Raw genomic sequence first — 20,165 nt, 5'->3', positions numbered from 1 at the left:
CATTCCTGGCACATCCTGAGGGCTGGTGCTTCCACATTCCCTGTCCAGAGTTTGTAAAATGGGAATGGAGCAGAGGAGAGGGCACAGCAGGGCTGCTTGGAAAAACACACGTTATTCTGTGTATTTAAGCACACACGTTATTCCATGTATTTAAGCACACACGTTATTCCATGTATTTAAGCACACGTTATTCCATGTATTTAAGCATACACGTTATTCCATGTATTTAAGCACACATGTTATTCTATGTATTTAAGCACACACTATTACATGTATTTAAGCATACACGTTATTCTATATATTTAAGCACACGTTATTCCATGTATTTAAGCACACACGTTATTCCATGTATTTAAGCACACACTATTCCATGTATTTAAGCACACACTATTCTATATATTTAAGCACACATTATTCTGTGTTTTTAGAGAGACAAGGAGGGGATAAACCCCACCTGCCCTCAGCAAGCAGAGACCAAATTAAACGGAAAGAAAGGGGAGAAAAGGAGCAAGGAAAGGAAAATCCCTGGGATTAACTCTGGCCCCAAAAAGGAGCAGCTTTAGGAGCACTCAGCCTCCATCTGTGTCGGGAATGAGCTGCACCTCCCGAGCCACTGTTGGTGTTTTTCATTCTGGAGAAGTTAACAACAAAACCAAAATAAACCCCCCTGGCACTCTCAGCTTCAAGGAATGGCATCCAGACAGACTGCTGGAGGGAAGGAAGGCTTTTGGATTCTGATTTTATTTTATTAGGTGCAAGTGAGTTATTTTGATTATGTTGGCAAGGAGAGGGAAGAAAAATCCTTATGGCAGCAGCTCTGTCCCCTCTCTGCCCACATGTGCACTCCCAGCACCACAGCCACAGGGCCTGGCCAGCCAAGAGCTCCACGGTGCATCTGGGAGGCAGAAAAACCTCTTTTAAAAAAAATTATATTTTAAATCAAAGCATGAAGGCAGGGGAAGGAAGGGGAGGAGCCAGTCCCCCCAGTTTGGGGCATTGCCCTGGGGGTTTGGCATGAATGAATAAATGAATAAATGGAATTCTTGCAGGCTGCCCTGGAGCTCAGGGTGTGTGACAGCCAGAAACTCAGGGGAGCATCCTTGGGTTTTGGTTTTTTCCCCTTCCCTTCCCTTCCCTTCCCTTCCCTTCCCTTCCCTTCCCTTCCCTTCCCTTCCCTTCCCTTCCCTTCCCCTGAGCCCAGAATGGGGATGGCAGATCCCAGCTCAAGGAGAACTGACCCACAGAGGGTCCCAAACTCCCAGGAACCAGAGGCCCGAGGAGTGGCTGTGGAGCAGAGCCCTGGCCCAGCTGTTGAGCACATCTGGCTGAGCTCCGATCCCAGCCCAGCCCAGGCTGCAGGATCAGCCCTGGGGCTGAGCACAGCAGCTCCCCCTCACCCGGGACGGCTCAGGGAAGGGAAAAGCTGCTCAGCTCCCCTTGCTGGATGCTGGGAAGGGCTGCAGCTGGAATTCCTCAGGCTTCAGCCCAGCCTCCCTGCCCATGGAGGGAGGTTTGTGCATTGAACACCCCTGGCAGGCGGAACAGGGTGAGGGAACAGGCGGATCACACCCTCGGAACAAACCTTCCTGCCCCAGCCCCAGCTCGGGGTTAGCAGAGCTCAGGCTTAGCTCAGGTTTAGCATATCTATCTGTAATAATCTATCTGTAAATATCTATCTGTAACAATAATAATACAATAATAATAATATATCTGAAAGATATCTATAGCATATCTATCTGTAAGATATCTGTAATACATCTATAAGATATCTATGGTATATACCTAGAAGTCTATAAATATACTTATAGATATCTGTGAGATATCTATAAATATATTTATCTCTAAGATATCTAGAATATATCTGTAAAATATCTATAGTCTATCTGTAAGATAGCTACAGTATATCTATCTGTAAGATATCTATCTGTAAGATATCGGTATCTGTAAGATATCTATAGTATTTTATCTGTAAGATATCTATAAGTATATTTATCTCTAAGATATCTCTGGCATATCTATACGATATCTATATCTGTAAGACCTGTGAGCTGCCCAGGGCAGTGAGCACAGGAGGAAGGAGCCCCGGGAGGGTTTGCAGCTGCTGCTCATGCTGGGGCAGCCCTGCCCTGCCCTGGTTTCCTCGGCCAGCCCCTGCACTCTCAGTTTCAGTCACAGACTGTCCCTGCTCCCCCAGGGGAGGGCTCAGCCAGCCTGGGTAACCCCACTGCCGCCCACGCAGGGTTCTCCCTGCTGTCTGTCTGTCTGTCTGTCTGTGCCGGTGTTTCCCTGCTGCCCAGGCCCCTCTGCTCACACAAACCCCGTCCCTGCCAGCCTGGGTAACCCCACTGCCGCCCACGCACGGTTCTCCCTGCTGTCTGTCTGTCTGTCTGTCTGTGCCGGTGTTTCCCTGCTGCCCAGGCCCCTCTGCTCACACAAACCCCCAGCCAGCCTGGGTAACCCCACTGCCGCCCACGCACGGTTCTCCCTGCTGTCTGTCTGTCTGTCTGTCTGTGCCGGTGTTTCCCTGCTGCCCAGGCCCCTCTGCTCACACAAACCCCGTCCCTGCCAGCCTGGGTAACCCCACTGCCGCCCACGCACGGTTCTCCCTGCTGTCTGTCTGTCTGTCTGTGCCGGTGTTTCCCTGCTGCCCAGGCCCCTCTGCTCACACAAACCCCGTCCCTGCCAGCCTGGGTAACCCCACTGCCGCCCACGCACGGTTCTCCCTGCTGTCTGTCTGTCTGTCTGTCTGTGCCGGTGTTTCCCTGCTGCCCAGGCCCCTCTGCTCACACAAACCCCGTCCCTGCCAGCCCCAGCCCGGCTGGCCCTGCCCTGCCCCAGCACCTGCTTCCTCTGGGCTTTTTCCAGCAGCCCTGAGAGGCAGAGCAGCCCCTGTGTGCTGTGGGGTGGGCACCCACCCCAGACACCCTGGCCGGGTTTGCTGGGGGTTTTTAATGGGGTGGGACAGGGCAAGGCTGAGTTTTCAGTTTGGTTTTGGTGTTTTCCCCTCCTGAAGTTCACAAATGGGTTCCTGCTCACAGCACCCGAGTGCTGAAAGGCTCTGGGGTGAATGACGCCGTTGGTTTTAAAAACCTTTATCAGGTGATAAGGCAGCGTGAGCTGAGGGTCTGAGGGGAGGGAGGACAGGCAGCCACTGTCACCCTGTGTCCCCTCTGTGTCCCCATGGCATCATCAGGGCTGAGCCAGGGGTACCTGGGGCTGCCTTTGTGCACGAGGGGGAATATTTGGTGTGAGCAGGGATGGCAGAGACTGGGGTGCTGTGGGAATGCAGAGCCAGCAAAGGGTTAAAATGTAAATAACAAATTCAGAGTGGGACAGCAAAGGGGAATGTTTGGTGTGAGCAGGGGCAGGGATGGCAGACTCGGGTCCTGTAGGAGAGGAGAGCCACAAAACAATTAAAATTATATAATAATAAAATTTAAATAATAAAATAATAAATAAAAGAATAAAAGCAGGCTGGGACAGCAAGGGGAATGTTTGGTGTGAGCAGGGCAGGGATGGCAGAGACTCGGGTGCTGTGGGAGAGGAGAGCCAGCAGAGATGGCTGTTATTTACATTAATGTTATTTACAATAATGTTGACGTTACTTACATTAAAATGTAAATAACAACAGGGGAAGGCTGGAGGAGAGCCTGGGGAGAAGAGCAGGACCCACACATTGGGGGTTCCAGAGAAGTCCCCCAGCAGCCACGGGGGCTGCAGGGCAGAGCTGTGTGCAGCTGGGCAGACAAAGGGTTAATGAGACAGGAGAGCAGCACGAATAAAATCAGAGATGACATTCTGGCCAACGGAGCATCTCCAGGCTGGGGAAAGGCCCAGAGACCTCAGTGGGTTCTATTTTCTCTCCTGCCTGGGGACGAGCTCGGGGCTGAAGCTTCGCCTCCAGTCTCATCCCTGCGCTTGAGCGGAGCTGCGGTGCCGCAGCCGGGGCTGGTCCCGGAGGCTCGGGGTGAACCCGGAGCTGTGGGGAGCTGGCACGGCAGCTCCCAGCCCCGCCCCACTGCCGGGCACTGCCAGAGAGCCCTGGGTGCCCCTGGCACTGCCCCAAAGGCTCGGGGTGAACCCGGAGCTCTGGGGAGCTGAGCACCCCACAAAGCCCAGGCAGGGCACGGCAGCTCCCAGCCCAGCCCCATTGCCGGGCACTGATGGGCACTGCTGAACCCTCCCAGAGAGCCCTGGGTGCCCCTGGCACTGCCCCACTGCTCCGTGCCTCAGTTTCCCCAGCCCTGACACAGATCACTAATCGCAGTGCAAGGCACACCGAGGGGACGGCACAGCCCCACAGAACAGGAACATCCCCAGGCAGCCCCGCAGGAGCTGCGCAGCCCCGGGGCTCCCAGAGCCGCTGTGCCCAGCCCGGTTCATTAACCTGGCCCCAGGTAATTAGCTAATTACCCTGTGCGGCTCCCTCTCCAGCAGACACTCTCCTTTCCCAGCAGGAATTCCAGGAGCAGGAGGAAAATACAACAGCCAAACACCGAGCTCCAGGGGTGCAGGAAATGCAGGGGTTGGGCTGGAACCTTCTCTGCAGGTGGAGCTGCAGCGTTTGGAGCGAGCAGCCCCGCTCTGGAGGGCTCTCAGAAGGAAATGTTGGCGGGGCCTGTCAGCAGCTCCCACAGGGAGCAGTGTCACAGCACATCAGCCTGCTGCAGAGGAAGAGCAGAGGCAGGGCTGGGGCAGCACAGGCTCTGTGCATGCTAATTCAGTTCCAGGAGCATCCTGGGCTCCTCTAACGCTGGGGGCTTTGTTCCCCTGTCAGCTCTTTGTAAGGAACTTATTTAGAAAATAGTTAACTTACTTAGAAATAAGGAATAAAGTAATTTAGAAATAAATGCTCCACACAGAGATTTTTTTGGGCCAGACTTCCCCGGTTCTTTAGGTTACAAAGGGCTGAGAAACATGCTGGGCAGCATTGAGAAGAACATTGGAATGAAGGAAGTGCCTGACTGCTCTTGGCTTCAGGGGACTGTTCAGCATGCAGGAATATTCCACATTTCTGGCCCATTCTCTCATTTATCAGCCACACAGAGAAGTATCCGGATTTTCTCCAGAAGCAAAATCCTCACTCCAAACCCCATTGCTGTTCATTGCACGTGACAAAGGAGTGGGGAAAGCAGAGCAGGACTGTGGAGACCTGGGAGTGACAGTGATTCCATCAGGGACAGCCCCACAGTGATTCCATCAGGGACAGCCCCACAGTGATTCCACCAGGGACAGCCCCACAGTGACAGTGATTCCATCAGGGACAGCCCCACAGTGATTCCACCAGGGACAGCCCCACAGTGACAGTGATTCCATGAGGGACAGCCCCACAGTGACAGTGATTCCATCAGGGACAGCCCCACAGTGATTCCATCAAGGACAGCCCCACAGTGACAGTGATTCCATCAGGGACAGCCCCACAGTGACAGTGATTTCACCGATTTTGCCAGGCTGGGGATGTTGTTCTGCCAGGTTTGCTGCCCCCCCTGTGCCTGTCCTGCCGTCTGTCCTGTCTGTCCTGCCGCCTGTCCTGCAGTGATGGATGGCTGCTGGCTGTGCCTCCGTCCCCGCGCAGATCTGTCACCCCGTGCCAGCAGAGGTGACAGCAAATCCATCAGCGCTCCCTGGCACATCGCTCTCAAGGCCGCTGGGGGCTGGGCTCTGCCTCTGCCTCCCTCTGCTCCCCTGTTTTACACAGTAAACCTTCACCTGGACAAACCCCTGTGCGCAGCGTGGGTCACACAGCCAGGCTGGAGCACTCTGAGTTACTGTGGCGCTGAAAGGAAAGGAAACAAGAGGGAAAAGGAGTTTTCCAGGGTCTGGGTGCAGATTCTGAGTCCCCACGGGTTTACCAAGCCCAGAGCAATGTTTGAGAGCTGGGCCAGGGGCAGCTTCTCCTCAGGGCAGGCTCAAGGCTGGGAATGCAGAGAGGCAGGGAAGGGGGAGATGGCAAATGCAGGGATGCAGGGCTGGGGCTGCAGGGATGCAGGGATGCAGGGCTGGGGCTGCAGGGATGCAGGGATGCAGGGCTGGGGCTGCAGGGATGCAGGGCTGGGGCTGCAGGGATGGGGCTGCAGGGATGGGGCTGCAGGGATGCAGGGCTGCAGGGCTGGGGCTGCAGGCTGCCCGTGCAGGGGATTTCGGGATCTCTGCAGGTTCCAGCACAGGGCTCAGGACCAGAAGCGCAGGGCCTGCTGCTTCCCCTGCTGCAGCCCTGCAAACTTCCCCTAAAGTCAACTGCTTTGGCGTTTTAATATTTTGAGTGCTGACCCCTCATCGATTCCGTTCAGTCCTTTAAATCTTTAATTTACTGACTTCTTTGGGTTCTAAACCTTGCCTGCAATTGCAGCTAATTAAAAAGCTCGTTAGCCGGCATCCTGAGCTGGCTCCCTGGGTTTATGCGCTGCACGTTCTCCCTCCTGGGGGTCTGAGCCGTGGCTGGGGCTGCCCAGCCTGTTTCCCCTCCCCAGCTTTATGAGGTGTTCCATGTTTTGGAAGGCTGCTCCCCTTTTCCCTGGTTTGGTTTGAAACCCCCCCTTGCTGCAGCCTGAGGAGGCTCAGAGCCGGTGTGGCCACCCACGGGAGCTGGGACACAAAGTTATTTACCCAGGAGAGAGCAGGATCGGGGCTGGGTATGGCTGAGGAACCCAGCACGGAGCAGGATCAGCGCATTCCCAGCCATGAGACACGGCCCGGGGTCACCGCAGGTGCCACCAACCGAATCAGCCTGTCCCCAGCCTGGGCTGGCTTCTGTACACCCTGAAACTCAGCCCTGGTGCTGCAGCCCCCCCAAACTCAGCCCTGGTGCTGCAGCCCCCCCAAACTCAGCCCTGGTGCTCCAACCCCCCCAAACTCAGCCCTGGTGCTCCAGCTCCCCCAAACTCAGCCCTGGTGCTCCAGCCTCCCCAAATTCAGCCCTGGTGCTCCAGCTCCCCCAAACTCAGCCCTGGTGCTCCAACCCCCCCAAACTCAGCCCTGGTGCTCCAACCCCCCCAAACTCAGCCCTGGTGCTCCAGCCCCCTCAAACTCAGCCCTGGTGCTCCAACCCCCCCAAACTCAGCCCTGGTGCTGCAGCCCCCTCAAACTCAGCCCTTCTCCTTCCAGCCCTCCCAAACTCGGCTCTCCCGCTCCCAAAGGGGCTGCATCGGGATATTTCCAAATCTGTTTCACTGCCAAGCCCCCAGAGAGGGCAGCGAGGGGATGCTGCCAGTGCTGAGCTCCCTCCTGGCTCACTGGTGCCAGGGCTGTGCCAGCCTGTCCCTTCTGCTCCACAAATTCCAGCTGCTGGCAGGGAAATTCCAGCTGTGGCACAGAAATTCCCAATGCTGGCACAGCAATCCCAGCTGCTATGGTAATTCCAGCTGTGGCACAGCAATTCCAGCTCTGGCACAGAAATCTGCTGTTCCCAGATTTCCATTTCCCTGCCTCCAATCTCCTCTCTGCTGTTCCCAGATTTCCATTTCCTTGCCTTCATTCCCCACTCCTGTTCCCGGATTTCCATTTCCCTGCCTTCAATCCCCACTCCTGTTCCCAGATTTCCATTTCCCTGCCTTCAATCCCCACTCCTGTTCCCACATTTCCATTTCCCTGCCTCCAGCCCCCTCTCTGCTGTTCCCCAGGCGGTGCCAGGGAAGCCCGGCTGCCTCAGCAGGTATGCTCTCATTAACGAGCAATTAGCTCCCAGCCTAATTGGGCAGCAGCATGGCTAACGAGCCCTGGCCGGCTGTGCCCTCGCTGTTTGAGCTCAGCCAGGGGTGAGGCTGAGCCTCTGTCCCGTGTCCTCAGAGCTGCTCCAGGGCTGGTGGATTCTGCTCTCTTGCGCTGGAAAAGCTTCCCTGAGCCCTGCCCATCCACCCTCCCTGTCTGTCTGTCTGTCCGTCCCCTCTCGCTCACTCAGGGGGTTTCTGCTCTCTCCTCTGTGTTCACGGCACGCACAAACCTTTAACTGGCCGTGCCCACACCGATATTTCGGTTGGCATTTGTCACCTGCACACAGGGCTGGGAAATGCCCCCTGGTCCCACCGGGCTCTCCCCGCCCTGGGGATGCCCGAATTTCTCTCTCTGAGGAGGTTTCTGCTTTCCCGAGCACGGCACAGACGCTCCAGGCTGGAATTCCTGAATTCCCGATTCCCGAGGATCTGCTGCCATCCCGTGGCGAATCCTGCCCTGGCACCCGGGGACGAGAGCCCAGGGAAAACAGCTCCTGTGACAGCTCTCACCTGTAGGGGATGATGCTCTCCATTGCTCCAGGTAAATCCAGGTACAAACAGCTCCTCTCACCTTTAGGGGATGCTGTGATCGCTGCTCTCCATTGCACCAGGTAAATCCCGGTAAATCCAGGTACAAACAGCTCCCCTCACATCTCTCACCTTCAGGGGATGCTGTGATCGCTCTCCCCTCACTCCCGGTAAATCCAGCGGGACTCACGGAGCAGCGGCTCGGGATGGGTCCCTGCAGGGCCGGGGCAGTGAGAACAGCCCTGGGGGCTGCAGCATCCCCTCCTCCGGCTGCACAGCCCAGAACCACAGGACAGAGCAGGAGGTGGAAATAAATAACCCCAAGCACACTGAAATTGTGGCGCTGCATGACAAACCCTGGAGCCAAGAGGATTCCAGGCTCCCAAAGCCTTTACTGCGTTCTCTTCCATCTCTGCTGCATCAATAGTGGGACTCCGTTTGTTTGCAGCTCTTTGGAAAGAACTGAAGTGCGATTTAGAGGCAGGAGGAAGCTTCACCCCTGCTCTGTGCCCAGGGAGCCCAGGGAGCCTGGGAGGGGTGGCAGGACCCGAGGGACCTGCACAGGCTGGCACAGGCACCACCCAGCCCCGGGGTCAGCTTTATCCTCAGCAATTTGTCACCAATGCTGCTGCAGAGAAGGAAAAGCCTGGAGGGGCAGGCAGGGTCACACACCCGGCTCCCACTGCCATCCCCAGCTGCCAGGACTCACCCAGGGCACCCCAAACTGCAGCCCAGGGCCAGAGGGAATCAAACACGGGCACACAAAGCCCTGCTCATGGCTGGTGCTGGTGGGAGCTGCACATACAGAATTCACGCTTCAATGCAGAACACAAAATACACTTTAAAAGTTGTTTTTGCAGTTTGGTGTGGCCCCTCTTACCTGCTTCCCCTTTCCAGGGTGGGGCCAGAGAATGTCAAGACAACTTTATCCAGATGTTTCTGCACTGGGTGACTCAGAAATCTCTGTTTGTGTCAGGACTTTGTGTTTAACTCCTTTACTCCACCCAACCCAGCCTGAGCCTGTCCCAGGCTCGGGGAGGAGCACTGGGAGTTCTCTCCTGTTTCCCAATATTGAGGCACCTTCCTTCTGTCCCCCTCAAAACCCCAAACTGTGACTGTTCCCAACCAGACCCACAGACCCCAAACTGGACCTGCTCCCACCCAGACCCACAGACCCCAAACTGTGACTGCTCCCACCCAGACCCACAGATTCCTTCTGCTCCTCCTTTATCTCTGCTCCCTCTCTCACACCTGCTCAAAACCAAACCGGTCCCTGCAGCCCAGAATACATTTCAAAGGAACATATAAAAGAGCTTTTATTGACACGAATAAATTGATTGGGACCATTACTCTGGAGCTGCTTGCCACAGAAAAAGCCTCTCACAGGCAGCCCGAGGCAGGGCAGCAACATTTACATTTAGATGAAGGCATCTCTGTCACAACACCTCCCAGCCCTTTCTGGCCCAGAAACTCTCCAGAAGAAATCAGTGAAGCCAAGGAGCCTGGCTTTAAATAACACAAGAGGAAAAGGGAGAATTTGTTTCTGCAATCCACGGCCTGTTGTAGTCTGGAATCACAATCTGCAGCAAAGGAATGTGAAAGCAGAGTGGGGACACCACAGAGTGTTCCTGTACTCCTGAGGGTGCCCTGGCACTGCTTCAAACACTGCTCTGATTCCATTTCATTCAAACACTGCTGCTGATGCCCATTTTGTTTAAAACACCGCTGCTGATGCCCATTTCATTATTTGCCAGTCCATAAAGCACATGAAGCTGTGAAGGAGTGAACTGGAGAGAAGGATAAAGTGACAGCTGGGTGACACTAAAACAACTCAGAGGAAGGAAAAACCTCCCAAGGGAAAAATATTTTATCCAATCCCACCTGTGCTGTTGGAGGCTCTCAGGAGCTCTGCCAAGGTGCAGGTGACAAAGGCACACACTGATGGCTTGTGCAGGTGACAAAGGCACAGCTGATGGTTCCAGCTCTCACCCTGCCACAGCACAACCCCATTAACACAGAACCACAATTTAACACCTTCATTGTTCCATTAATCCGGGGGTAAAAGTCCTCCCCAGCCCCGTGGAATTCATCATTTTACATCTGGAAGCTCAGGATCTGTTCAGCAGCACAGGGCAGCCGGAGCCCCCTCAAGTTCTGCACTGAGCACAAGGAACTAAAAAAAGAAATGTCAAAATAAATAGCAGAGGCTGGGGAAAAGCTCTTTCAGAAGCTATTTGCAGCAGACAGGAGCTGACCTTCCCCTCACAAAATGCCAGGGTATAAACAGAGCAGCCTCGGATGCCATTTGCCATGGAGCCCCTCACTCTGTGTGCTCAGAGCAGCGATTCCCCTGCCTGCAGCCCCAATTCCAGCGTGTTCTGATATTGCCGATAAATCCCAGAGCAGGGAGGAACCTCCCCATGTCCCTCCTGGCCAACCCTGCCCTGCACAGCTCCCGGTGCCATCCCAAGGCTGCCCTGGCACCCGGAGGTGCTGATCCTCACCTGTCACACATGCAGCCATGGGGGAACCACAAATTCATGGAATTGAGGGCAAATTTCAGCTTTTCAGTGAGGGAACTGTGCTGATCCTCACCTGTCACACACTGCAGACCCTGGGGAGCACCAACTGATGGAACTGAAGCCAAATTTCAGCTTTTCAGTGAGGGAACACTGAGTTACTGTGCTGATCCTCAGCTGTCACACATGCAGCCATGGGGGAACCACAAATTCATGGCACTGAAGGCAAATTTCAGCTTTTCAGTGAGTTACTGTGCATCTCCCTCTCTGCAATTTCCCCTGGGGAGGGCAGCTCTGGCCAGCTCGGGGTCAGCTCCGTTCAGCACTGGCACAAATAAGGAAAAAGCTGTTTGCACTTTCTTCTCCCAGGAAAAGCAATTCCCAAAATGCAGCTGCTGGGGTATCCCAGGGTATCCCCAGTAAACTGAGCAGCAATGGGACTCAAGGATGCAGAACTGGAGCTGGACGTGATGCTGATTGTGTACTGTGCATTAAAAACAAAATTATCTCAAAGAGGGAATGAATAAAGGCAAAAAGGACAGGTTTGAAGCCACAGCAGCACCCACACCACCCCAGGTGAGAGCAGCTCCTCTCCCACCAACAACGAGCACGAGACACATTTCACTTGCAGGCACAACCTGGCTGCTGTAGTGTAGCTTGGTTTTATTTATGTCCACAAATATTTCAAAAAAATTACAAAATACTCAAATGGAGAGAACACAGAAGTCACGATTTCTGGGTTTCTACTCTGTTTACACTGTGTTATCCCATGGCAAACTACTCATATATACATTAAGCTTCAAGATATATATAAATGTAGCAGTCAGAATGTACACTCTGCTCAACGGTGCAGTGAAACAAGCTCAACCATGACGACATAGAACAAGAGAGACGCTTCAAAAACACCAAAGCAAAATCTTAAAATTAACTTTTGGAACAGAGGAAAAAATAAAGAGAGATTTCTGGAAAGGAAACCAAAAGGTCTGGGTTGCTTTGTTTAACAGGAACACTGAGATGGCTTCAGAAGCCACTGCAGGTAAAGTTGTAGTTAATCACCGGCTAAAACTGAGCAATTTCAGTGCTTAATTGTGAATCACGTGAACAAAAAAGCTCCCATAAAATTATCAGAATGCTCTTCTGGGAAAAAAAATATCAATGAACAACTTCAGAACAGACTGCAACTTCAGCTGAGAAATAAAGAACACAGAGAGGACCACTGGAGGGAATGAGCTTTTCCTTTTTCTGAAGAACTACGGCTAAAAAACAGCAAGAGAAGGGTCAGAAGAAATGGCTGAAGTGGCTGAACTCTCCCAAACTCCCCAATTGCAGACAGTAAAACAAAAGGAGGGGAGAAACTGAACTGAAATGTGTCTGATGAGACCCTCACAGCACTAAAAGTAAACTGAGGCAGTCTCTGCTGACTGAGCAGGCCCACCCTGCCGGCTGCCCAGCCACGAGCAGGAACAATCCCAGCCCCACAAGGAACCCTGGCACCCCTCACTGCCCCACTCCCTCCACTCCGCCTGACCCCACAACAGCCAGAGCTGACCCAGCAGCACTGACCAAACCCCTCAGCGCTGCAGACTGGGCACAGCGCAAAGGGAATTTCTGCAGGAAATCCCCTGCTCTCCCTTTTCACTGTGGGCTGAGCAGCAGAGGGGGATGAGCCCTGTGCCTGCACTGAGTAACTACAACTTTACCAGCGGGCTCAGGACAGTGCTGGGACACAACCATCACACTGGACAGGCTACAGCAGCAGAGAGCACTCGAGGGTGGAGAGAGAGAACGGGGAGTTGTGCACCAGCAGAAAAAATGAGCAGCAGGTTCAGATGTCCATTGGTCGCATCACCCTCTGCTCCAGCAAACAAAAACTGGGGGGAAAAATTGAAAAACCTGCTTGGTGAGCAGAGCTGTGTCCTTTAATGCTCCCTGTGTGCTCCTCTCCCCTGCCCAGCCTGGGCAAGCACCAAGAGGAGCTGCCCTGTGCCGCTGTCCCAGAGCACCCACAGCTCCTCAGGGACGCTGCCCTGCTGCATTAAGCACTTTCTGCTCATAGAAACCCAAACTCAAACAGCCAAAGACAAAACAGACTGCTCTTTGCAACACAACCGAATGAGAAAGTTGCCAAGTCCACTTTCCTGAAGAGCTCGTGCAGCAGGAGGGCAGGAAAGCAGCTCCTCCCCAGGTATGCACGGCATGCACAACTGCGGCTGCACTGCTGAGCCATCGACAGCTAAAAAAGAGATTTTTGCAACAGATTGTTTCTCTGAACCTTCTGCCCAAAGTCAAACCCAACGGAGCTGGGTTAGGTTTCCAATCTCCCAGGAAAGAAGTGTTTTATGGCCACACAAAAATGAACCGTTGGAGGCGGCGCCCAAAGGGCCAGCGGGGTCCAAGGGACATCTGAGCTGCTGAGAAACCCAACTCAACAAAATCAGCTGCAGAACAGAGAGATGGAACACCAACAAAAACCCCCAAACAACCAAACCAACCGAAAAACCAAGAACAGAAACAGTCATTTGCAACATTATCCCTGCAAATCCCTTTAATGCTTATTGTCGATATCAAACCAAATGTCAAGCTTTTACCCATTTGAAATTATTGATAACCCATCGTTCCCTTTAATTAAAGGGATAATTATATATATATATTTTATTAAAAAATCAACTCTGTATTCTGTCAATACCAGGTAGGAATTCACAATTTGTGATGTTACTGAAAATCAAGATAAACGTTTCTGGAGTTTGTTTTGTTTTGTTTCTCCCCTCTACCCAAAAAAAGTTATTTACAGACTTAAAAAGCCATGCTGCAGAACTGAGCTCTCTTTTAAAATTATGAAGATTTCCTACAATGTATTAAAATAAAAGTAGATTTTTTTTATTATTATAGCACTTGGATTCAGAGCTTGTTATGTCACCTACTTGCAATCCTTGTTTTTTTTTTTAGTTACCTATAGATGCATTGAGTGTCCCTTCACGCACAGTGACTCGTGTTGTGAACCTGATTCTAGCACCTACTGAAAACAAACTAGTAAGAAAAGAAAGAAAAAAAAAAAAAAACAAGATTGCAGGAAGTTCTCTGAATGTTCCACACAGTCCTGTATTTCCAAGAGGCTTCTGAATACGTTTTCATGCAGGGAGACCCACACCAGTCTTGAGAAATCTTCTCTACAAATGAACACTATGCTGATAAGTCTCTACTTGTCGGGTGGTTGCTTCTGTTTTAAATATATAAAGAAATCTTTATAAGATATTCTTTTCCTTTTGTAGCTCTTCTTGTATGTAAAAATGTTCCACTCCTTCCCAAGGACTGGGGTTTCCATTGCCAGCGTTACAAATAAATAATTTATTACAACTGTTTGTCGCCTTCTTTTTTCAGTCGACTGCAAGAGAAAGGAAACTCATTTTAACACATTTTAACAAAGGAGGTGTGAGACACAGGAGATGCTCTGCCCTCCTGCCACCCTGCAGGGAGCAGGGGCTGCAGCTTCTGAACCCTGAGCACTGCCACAGACATACTGGATGAAAAATCCTTTTGTTAGGGTCTTTTCTCCTGAGAAGCTTCAGCTTCTCCATGTTTTGCTGCTTTGGAATGTGATTTGGAGAACTGTTTACCAGCATGTGAATTGTTTTTACCTGATGACCAGTGACAGCCACCTGTGTCGAGGCTGTGAGCAGTCACAAGATTTTATCATCATTCTTTTCTATTCCTTTCAAGCCTTCTGATGAAATCCTTTTCTTCTATTCTTTTAGTATAGCTTTGATATATCACTTTAATATAATATATATAATAAAAAAAAAAAAATCAGCCTTCTGAAATATGGAGTCAAGATTCCCATCTCTTCCCTTGCTGGGGTTGCCTGCAAATTCCACAGAGCAGCACCCTGGGCACTGCCCTGGCACAGGGAGCCCCACAGGTGGGCACCAGTGCCAGCTGTGCAGGTGGGACACGACTGGGGATCCTGCAACAGGACACCCAGCTGCTCCAATGCTGTGCCAGAATCTGGATTTCCCTTCCCAGCTGCCCAGAGCAGCTCTGAGCACAGCTCAGACATCAGGGCCCAGCACACAGCGGGAGGAGCAAACTCCCAGGGAAAAGAAGGAATGTGCAGAAACCCCTGGAAGCCCCAGGTGCCCCATTCCCCCTGGCAGGCTCACCTGTAGTAATCTTCCTGACTGGGGAGGTGCCCGCCGTGCATGTGGGGGTGGCCGTGCAGCCACTGCTGCTCCATGGCCAGTCTCTGCAGCTCCGCCGACTGCGCGTGCATGGCCTGCAGCTGGTGCGCTGCTGACATGGGAGGGGGGATGGCCCCGGGCAGGTCCCGAGGGTAGGGGGTACCTGGGGGCACAGGCAGCACCTTCACACTCTGCTTTGCTCCTTGGCCACCCCAATGAACCACCCAGCCCACCCAAAGCACAGCTCGCTCCCCCCGCTGAGAAATGTGAAACCCCACGACAAAAGATAACGCTGCAGATCCAAGCCCAGCCCTGCAAAGCACCACAAAATGCTCTCACCAAAGACTGGATGCCGGAGCATTTCATGCTCGTGAGGTGGCTGCCCTAGCAATGGGTTGGGGATGGTCCCAGGTGGGTAGGGAAAACGTGCCAGGTGGGGTCCAGCTGCTAAAGGATCCACCAGGGGATGGACAGGTCCTGCTGAGCCTGAGAGAGAAGGAGAGAAAGAGTTTCCACAGGGGAAAGGAACAGAGAGCCAGAACAATTCCTTCAGCTGGTGCCCAGCACCAATGTTCATCCCCACTCTGAGGAGACACAGGGGCTGTAACAGCCCTGAGCACCAGGGGAGCCACCTGGAGCAGGAAGCACCCAAGAGCCCCTGACTGTGCTTGAACCTGGCAGAGCACAAAGCCAAATTTGGCTCAAGCACACACAGAGCCTTGGCAGGGAACTGCCCTGGCTGTGTCTGCAGCAGCCTCTCTCTGCACTGGGACAATGCACAAGCCATGGTTTTGTCCAGAACAAGCACCTGGGGAGCATCCAGCCTCACCTGCACAGACGTGCTCCGTGACTGCCTCACCTGGCAGCAGAGTCCTTGTACACACAGCCTGGGTCACATTTCCTGTGCTGCCAGGGGCTTTGCACACCTGCTGCACCTGAGCCCATCTGTGATTTCTGCAGGGAGCCTCAGCAGCTTCAGGAACGCTGAAATTCAGCATTCTGCCATCCCTTACCTGCAACCCCCCAGCCCTCAAGAACCTCACACCACCCTGCTGCTTTCCTTGCTGTCCAACCTGGCTTGTGCAGCAGCGCTCACATTCCCTCCAACTCCAACAGTGGCCATCCCAGCACATTTCATGGACACTGCTCCAGGGCAAAGGATTCTACATCTGCTTGCACAAACACTGCATTGGTAACCAGACACCAGAACCTGCATTTTACTCCGATTTTCCCCTCCCCTCCCTTGGCAGCTGCAGCACCTGGTGCCTGGTTCTCTCCACTCTGTCATGAGAAAATGTGAAAATTCCTGCTGAGTGCCTCATCTCCAGGGCTCCAGACCTCTGGAGCAGTAACCACATATCTTGCTACAGAAATGGGCAAGGCACAGATCCATTTCTGAGACTATTAGTTATTCCAGCTGTAAGGTGCTGCTCTAGGACAGCAGTACTTAAAAAAACCAACCCACAACAAACCAGCAAACCTTTCACAGTGAGAGTCTGAAGGAAGATCACTGTGGTGTTACCATCACTCTAACAAAAAGTAGCTGCATTTTAGTTACCACAACCGTCCACGCCATAGGACCACAACATAGACATGAAGATAGGGATTTTGCTGTTTGAGTTCCAGGGTCACACTGGGCCCATCCTGAGCCGCTCCCCAGGGCAGTGCCAGCTGCCAGGGCTCACCTTGGTGTAGGGGGTCCTGCTGGTGTAGGTGTAGATGCGAGTGTATGTGCGAGTGCTGGTGGTGGTGGGGGGTGACGTTGAACATCTGCAGCCGCGCCAGGGGGTCGTTGGTGAGCGAGGCCATGCGCTCGGCGTGGATGCGCTCGGCCGCCAGCCTGTCCGGGTAGCTCATCTCCGGCCGCAGCTGCGGCCCCGCCAGCGCCAGTCTCTCCCTCTCCAGCGGGTTGAGCCCCGGGTGGAAGGAGGCGAAGGGGTGCGGCCCCGCGGCGGGCGGGATGGTCAGCGCCCCGTGCCTGGCGAAGTGCTCCATGGGGTTGGCGGCCGGGTGCAGCGCGTCCAGCTCCGGCGGCTTCACCTCGAAGCCGGGCTTCATCCTCTCGCGCAGCTCCCGCTCGCGGATCTCGCGCTCGCGGATCTCGCGCTCGCGCAGCTCCCGCTCGCGGATGCCGGGGTCCACGTTGTACAGGCCGGGCATGTGGTAGGCCAGCAGCGGGTCCGTGGGGTTCAGGGGCACGAAGAAGGGGTGGTTGCGGTTGGTCGGGGACATGACGTGGGGCCGCGCGTACTCGCTGAGCGTCCGCAGCGCCGGCGTGTCCGGCCCGATGTACGGCGGCACGGCCGCGATGGTGGTGGGGGGCGGCTCGAAGGACGGCCTCATGTGCGCCGGCCCGCTGAGCTGGGACTCGCCCAGGCGGCCCTCGTGGGAGGAGCTGGACACCTTCTGCTGCACACAGCGGGGAAACAGCCTCAGGTCAGCACAGCTCAGCCACACACACATAAACACACACCCCTCCCCTCCACCGCCAGCCCCTCTGCCAGGACACGGCACTCGTGTGCCTGCACAGGGCACAAAGGCATTCCCTGCGTCTGCACGGCGCTCTCCTGCTGCAAGGTAAATGCCAACATTGGCCTCGTTCTGCCCAGCTGCTCTGGCTTCCCACAGACCCAAACCTGGGGCAGAAACTCTCCATGTCCTTTAAGGAGAAGACAGTCCCAGGCAGGTCAGAGGTGCTCAGAGCGGGCTGGATTTCAGTCCATACACACAGCTCCAAGCTCAGAGACCCCTGACAGGGTTTAAGTGCTCCTGGGGATCTGCATCCCGCAGCCATCACCCAGGTCAGACCCAGGCACCAATCCTCTCCCCCAGCTCTGAGCCAGATCTGCACCTACCGCAGCTCTTTCCGCTTCTCGCTCACGCTCCCGCTCCCGCTCTCTTTCCTTCTCTTTCTCTTTTTCTCTTTCCCTCTCTTCCCTGGCTTTCTGCTCCGCTTCCCTTTTGGCCTTTTCGATGGCCTCTTCTCTCTTCTTGGCCAGTTTGGATCCTGCCAGGGGCATGAAGTACAGGTCTGCCCTGGAGCACGAATTGTAGCCACGGTCCAGGTGCTTATAGAACCTGAAAGGAACAAAACAGAGAAGAGCTCAGCCCTGGGAAAGGTGCAAAGCGTCCAAACTAAAAAATATCATTCTACACTTAGACCAAACAGTACCAGCTTCCCAGGAGAAAATTCACTGTACTGCACTGGTTTTACACACACAGACAGCGGAGTACAAAGCAGGGAAAGCAGAGCACTGATGAAAGCTCCTCACCTGGCTGACTGGCTGGCGTGGCTGGGGATGTCCACCACCGTGGGCTCTGGGGACGGGCTCCGGGGTGGGGGTGGAGGGCTCTCGGGCTCCTCAGCCTCATCGGGGGCCTCCTCCTTGATCTGGATGGGTGGCAGCGTGCAGGCCGTCACCACGGGCACCGTCCCACTAGAGGCTGCTGACGTGGAGATGGGGGTCTGCAGGGGGATGCCAGGCACGGTGGGCGGCGTGGAGGTGGAGGGGCACGACGGAGGCGTGATGGAAGGGGGGCCCCCGGGCACAAAGGGGTGCTGGGAGAAGGGGGGCTGCGAGGAGACCTGATGGAGTCCGGAGGGAGGGTGACTGGCGGGAGGAGGAAGGCTCTGGCTCTGGGTCAGAACGGGAGGCTGGGCCTGAGAGGACTGCAGAGGCTGGCTCTGAGGCATCAGCTGCAGGGGAGGAGGGTGTGCCGAGGGAGGGTGGTGAGTGGACAGCGAGCTCAGCGGCTTCAGAGCGGGCGGCGGGGGCAGGTTGGAGTTCATGGAGAAGGGAGACGGCCCCGAGAGATGGGGAGGGTGCTTGTGGGCCGGGGCGGTGGGCAGCTGCGGGATGGGGGTGGTGGGGGGAGGTTTGATGTGAGGCATGGCCATGGGGGCGGGCGGCAGAGGCTGCTCACGGGGAGGCTGCGCCGGCTGCAGCGAGGCCGCGCCGGGCAGCACGGGCTGCGCCGCCTGCAGCCCCGAGTGCGAGTGGGACGGGGCCTGCGTCTGGAGGGGCACCTGAGACTGGGCGGGCTGGGCGGGCAGGGAGAAGGGCTGGGCAGCCCCGGGGCCGTGGGGCAGCAGCGGCTGCGCCTGCAGGCCGTGCGGGGCGGGCTGGGGCTGCCCGTGCGGCGGGGGCTGCGCCGGGGCGGGCGCGGGCTGGCTCTGGGACACGCTCAGGGGCTGCAGGGGAGGGTGGGGGGACGGGACTCTCTGCGGGTGCAGCGCAGGCGCCTGCTGGATGTGCGAGTGGGGAGCGGGGGGAGCAGAGGGCGGGGGCTGGCCCGAGGGCTGGGACGCGGGCGGCGACGCCTGCGCGGGCGCCGGGGCGGCGCTGGACGCGGGCGGCGGCGCCGGCAGCGGGGCCGGCACCGGCGGCGCGGGAGCTGCGGCCTGGGCAGCGCCGCCCGGGGCCTGCAGCGCCTGGGGCTGCGCCTGCAGCACTTGCTGCTGGGCCGAGGAGTCCGAGTCGCTCTCGTTGTCCTGCGGGCTCGGGATGCTGGGGGACGTGCTGCGGTTGTCCTGGTCGATGTCCTTGGGGTCGCTGCTCCCCTCGTCGTTGACGCTGCGGCTGTCGGAGCTCTCGCCCTCGCCCTCGCCCTCCGACGGGGAGTTGGGCCTGCTCATCTCCTGTGGGGAGAGGAGACCACTGAGCCCGGGACAAGCACTCCAGGGGTGCTGCAGAATGGGGTCTGTCACACTGTGCAGACACGGGCGCCCTTTGAACCTCACAGGGCCCAAACCAGCACAGGAACACAAACACCCAAGGGAAGTGCAAAGACAGCAGAACCAGATCCCACAGTACCCAGGGGCAACAGGAACAAACTGAAATACAGGAGGGGTCCTGCTGAACATAGCAAAACTCTTCTTCACTATGAGGGTGACCAGCAATGGAAAAGATTTGTGACAATTCCAGTGGCGGTCTTCTAACTTGTCAGAGAAGACAAAAACTCAAATTTAAATTTACAAAAAATGGAGGAAAGGAGTGGAGAACAATCCAGTGTACTCCTATAAGGCTGATATTAATATTAAAACAAAGAAAAAACCCAACTTCTGGACTTACCCCATATCACTCCACTGTTTTCAGCAGGAGGAACACATTATAACATTGGTCGCTTTCCAGCCACAAGATTAAGTTACAATTTGCTGTGGCTTAAATTGATTTAATGTTTTTGGTTTGTTACCAGATTTGCACTCCTCCCCACCTCAAACCATTCTCCTAAGA

The 20,165-nt window shown here is 54.9% G+C and overlaps 1 protein-coding gene across 4 annotated transcripts in view; it reads right to left on the bottom strand.

The window, feature by feature from the left end:
- Positions 1-12,403: 12,403 nt before the first annotated feature.
- The window catches only part of RERE (arginine-glutamic acid dipeptide repeats), a 175,261-nt gene continuing 167,499 nt past the window's right edge, over positions 12,404-20,165 (bottom strand). For 3 of the 4 annotated variants that reach the window (XM_054292111.1, XM_054292113.1, XM_054292114.1), the window contains 6 exons: positions 18,204-19,570; positions 17,787-18,009; positions 16,617-17,340; positions 15,271-15,417; positions 14,914-15,094; positions 12,404-14,138 (listed from right to left, as the gene is read on the bottom strand). In XM_054292111.1, coding sequence (XP_054148086.1) covers positions 14,105-14,138; positions 14,914-15,094; positions 15,271-15,417; positions 16,617-17,340; positions 17,787-18,009; positions 18,204-19,570 — 2,676 coding nt within the window. In that variant the 3' untranslated portion in view covers positions 12,404-14,104. The remainder of the gene's footprint in view (positions 14,139-14,913; positions 15,095-15,270; positions 15,418-16,616; positions 17,341-17,786; positions 18,010-18,203; positions 19,571-20,165) is intronic. The other variant, XM_054292112.1, reaches the window with a different exon arrangement.

The sequence above is a fragment of the Melozone crissalis genome, unplaced genomic scaffold (assembly GCF_028551555.1).
Source record: "Melozone crissalis strain CALT ecotype California unplaced genomic scaffold, PUWL_Pcris_2 ptg000107l_1, whole genome shotgun sequence".
Classification (NCBI taxonomy): Eukaryota; Metazoa; Chordata; class Aves; order Passeriformes; family Passerellidae; genus Melozone; species Melozone crissalis.
Note: the sequence above shows the minus strand (reverse complement) of the source record. Positions and strands in the feature narration are given on the sequence as shown.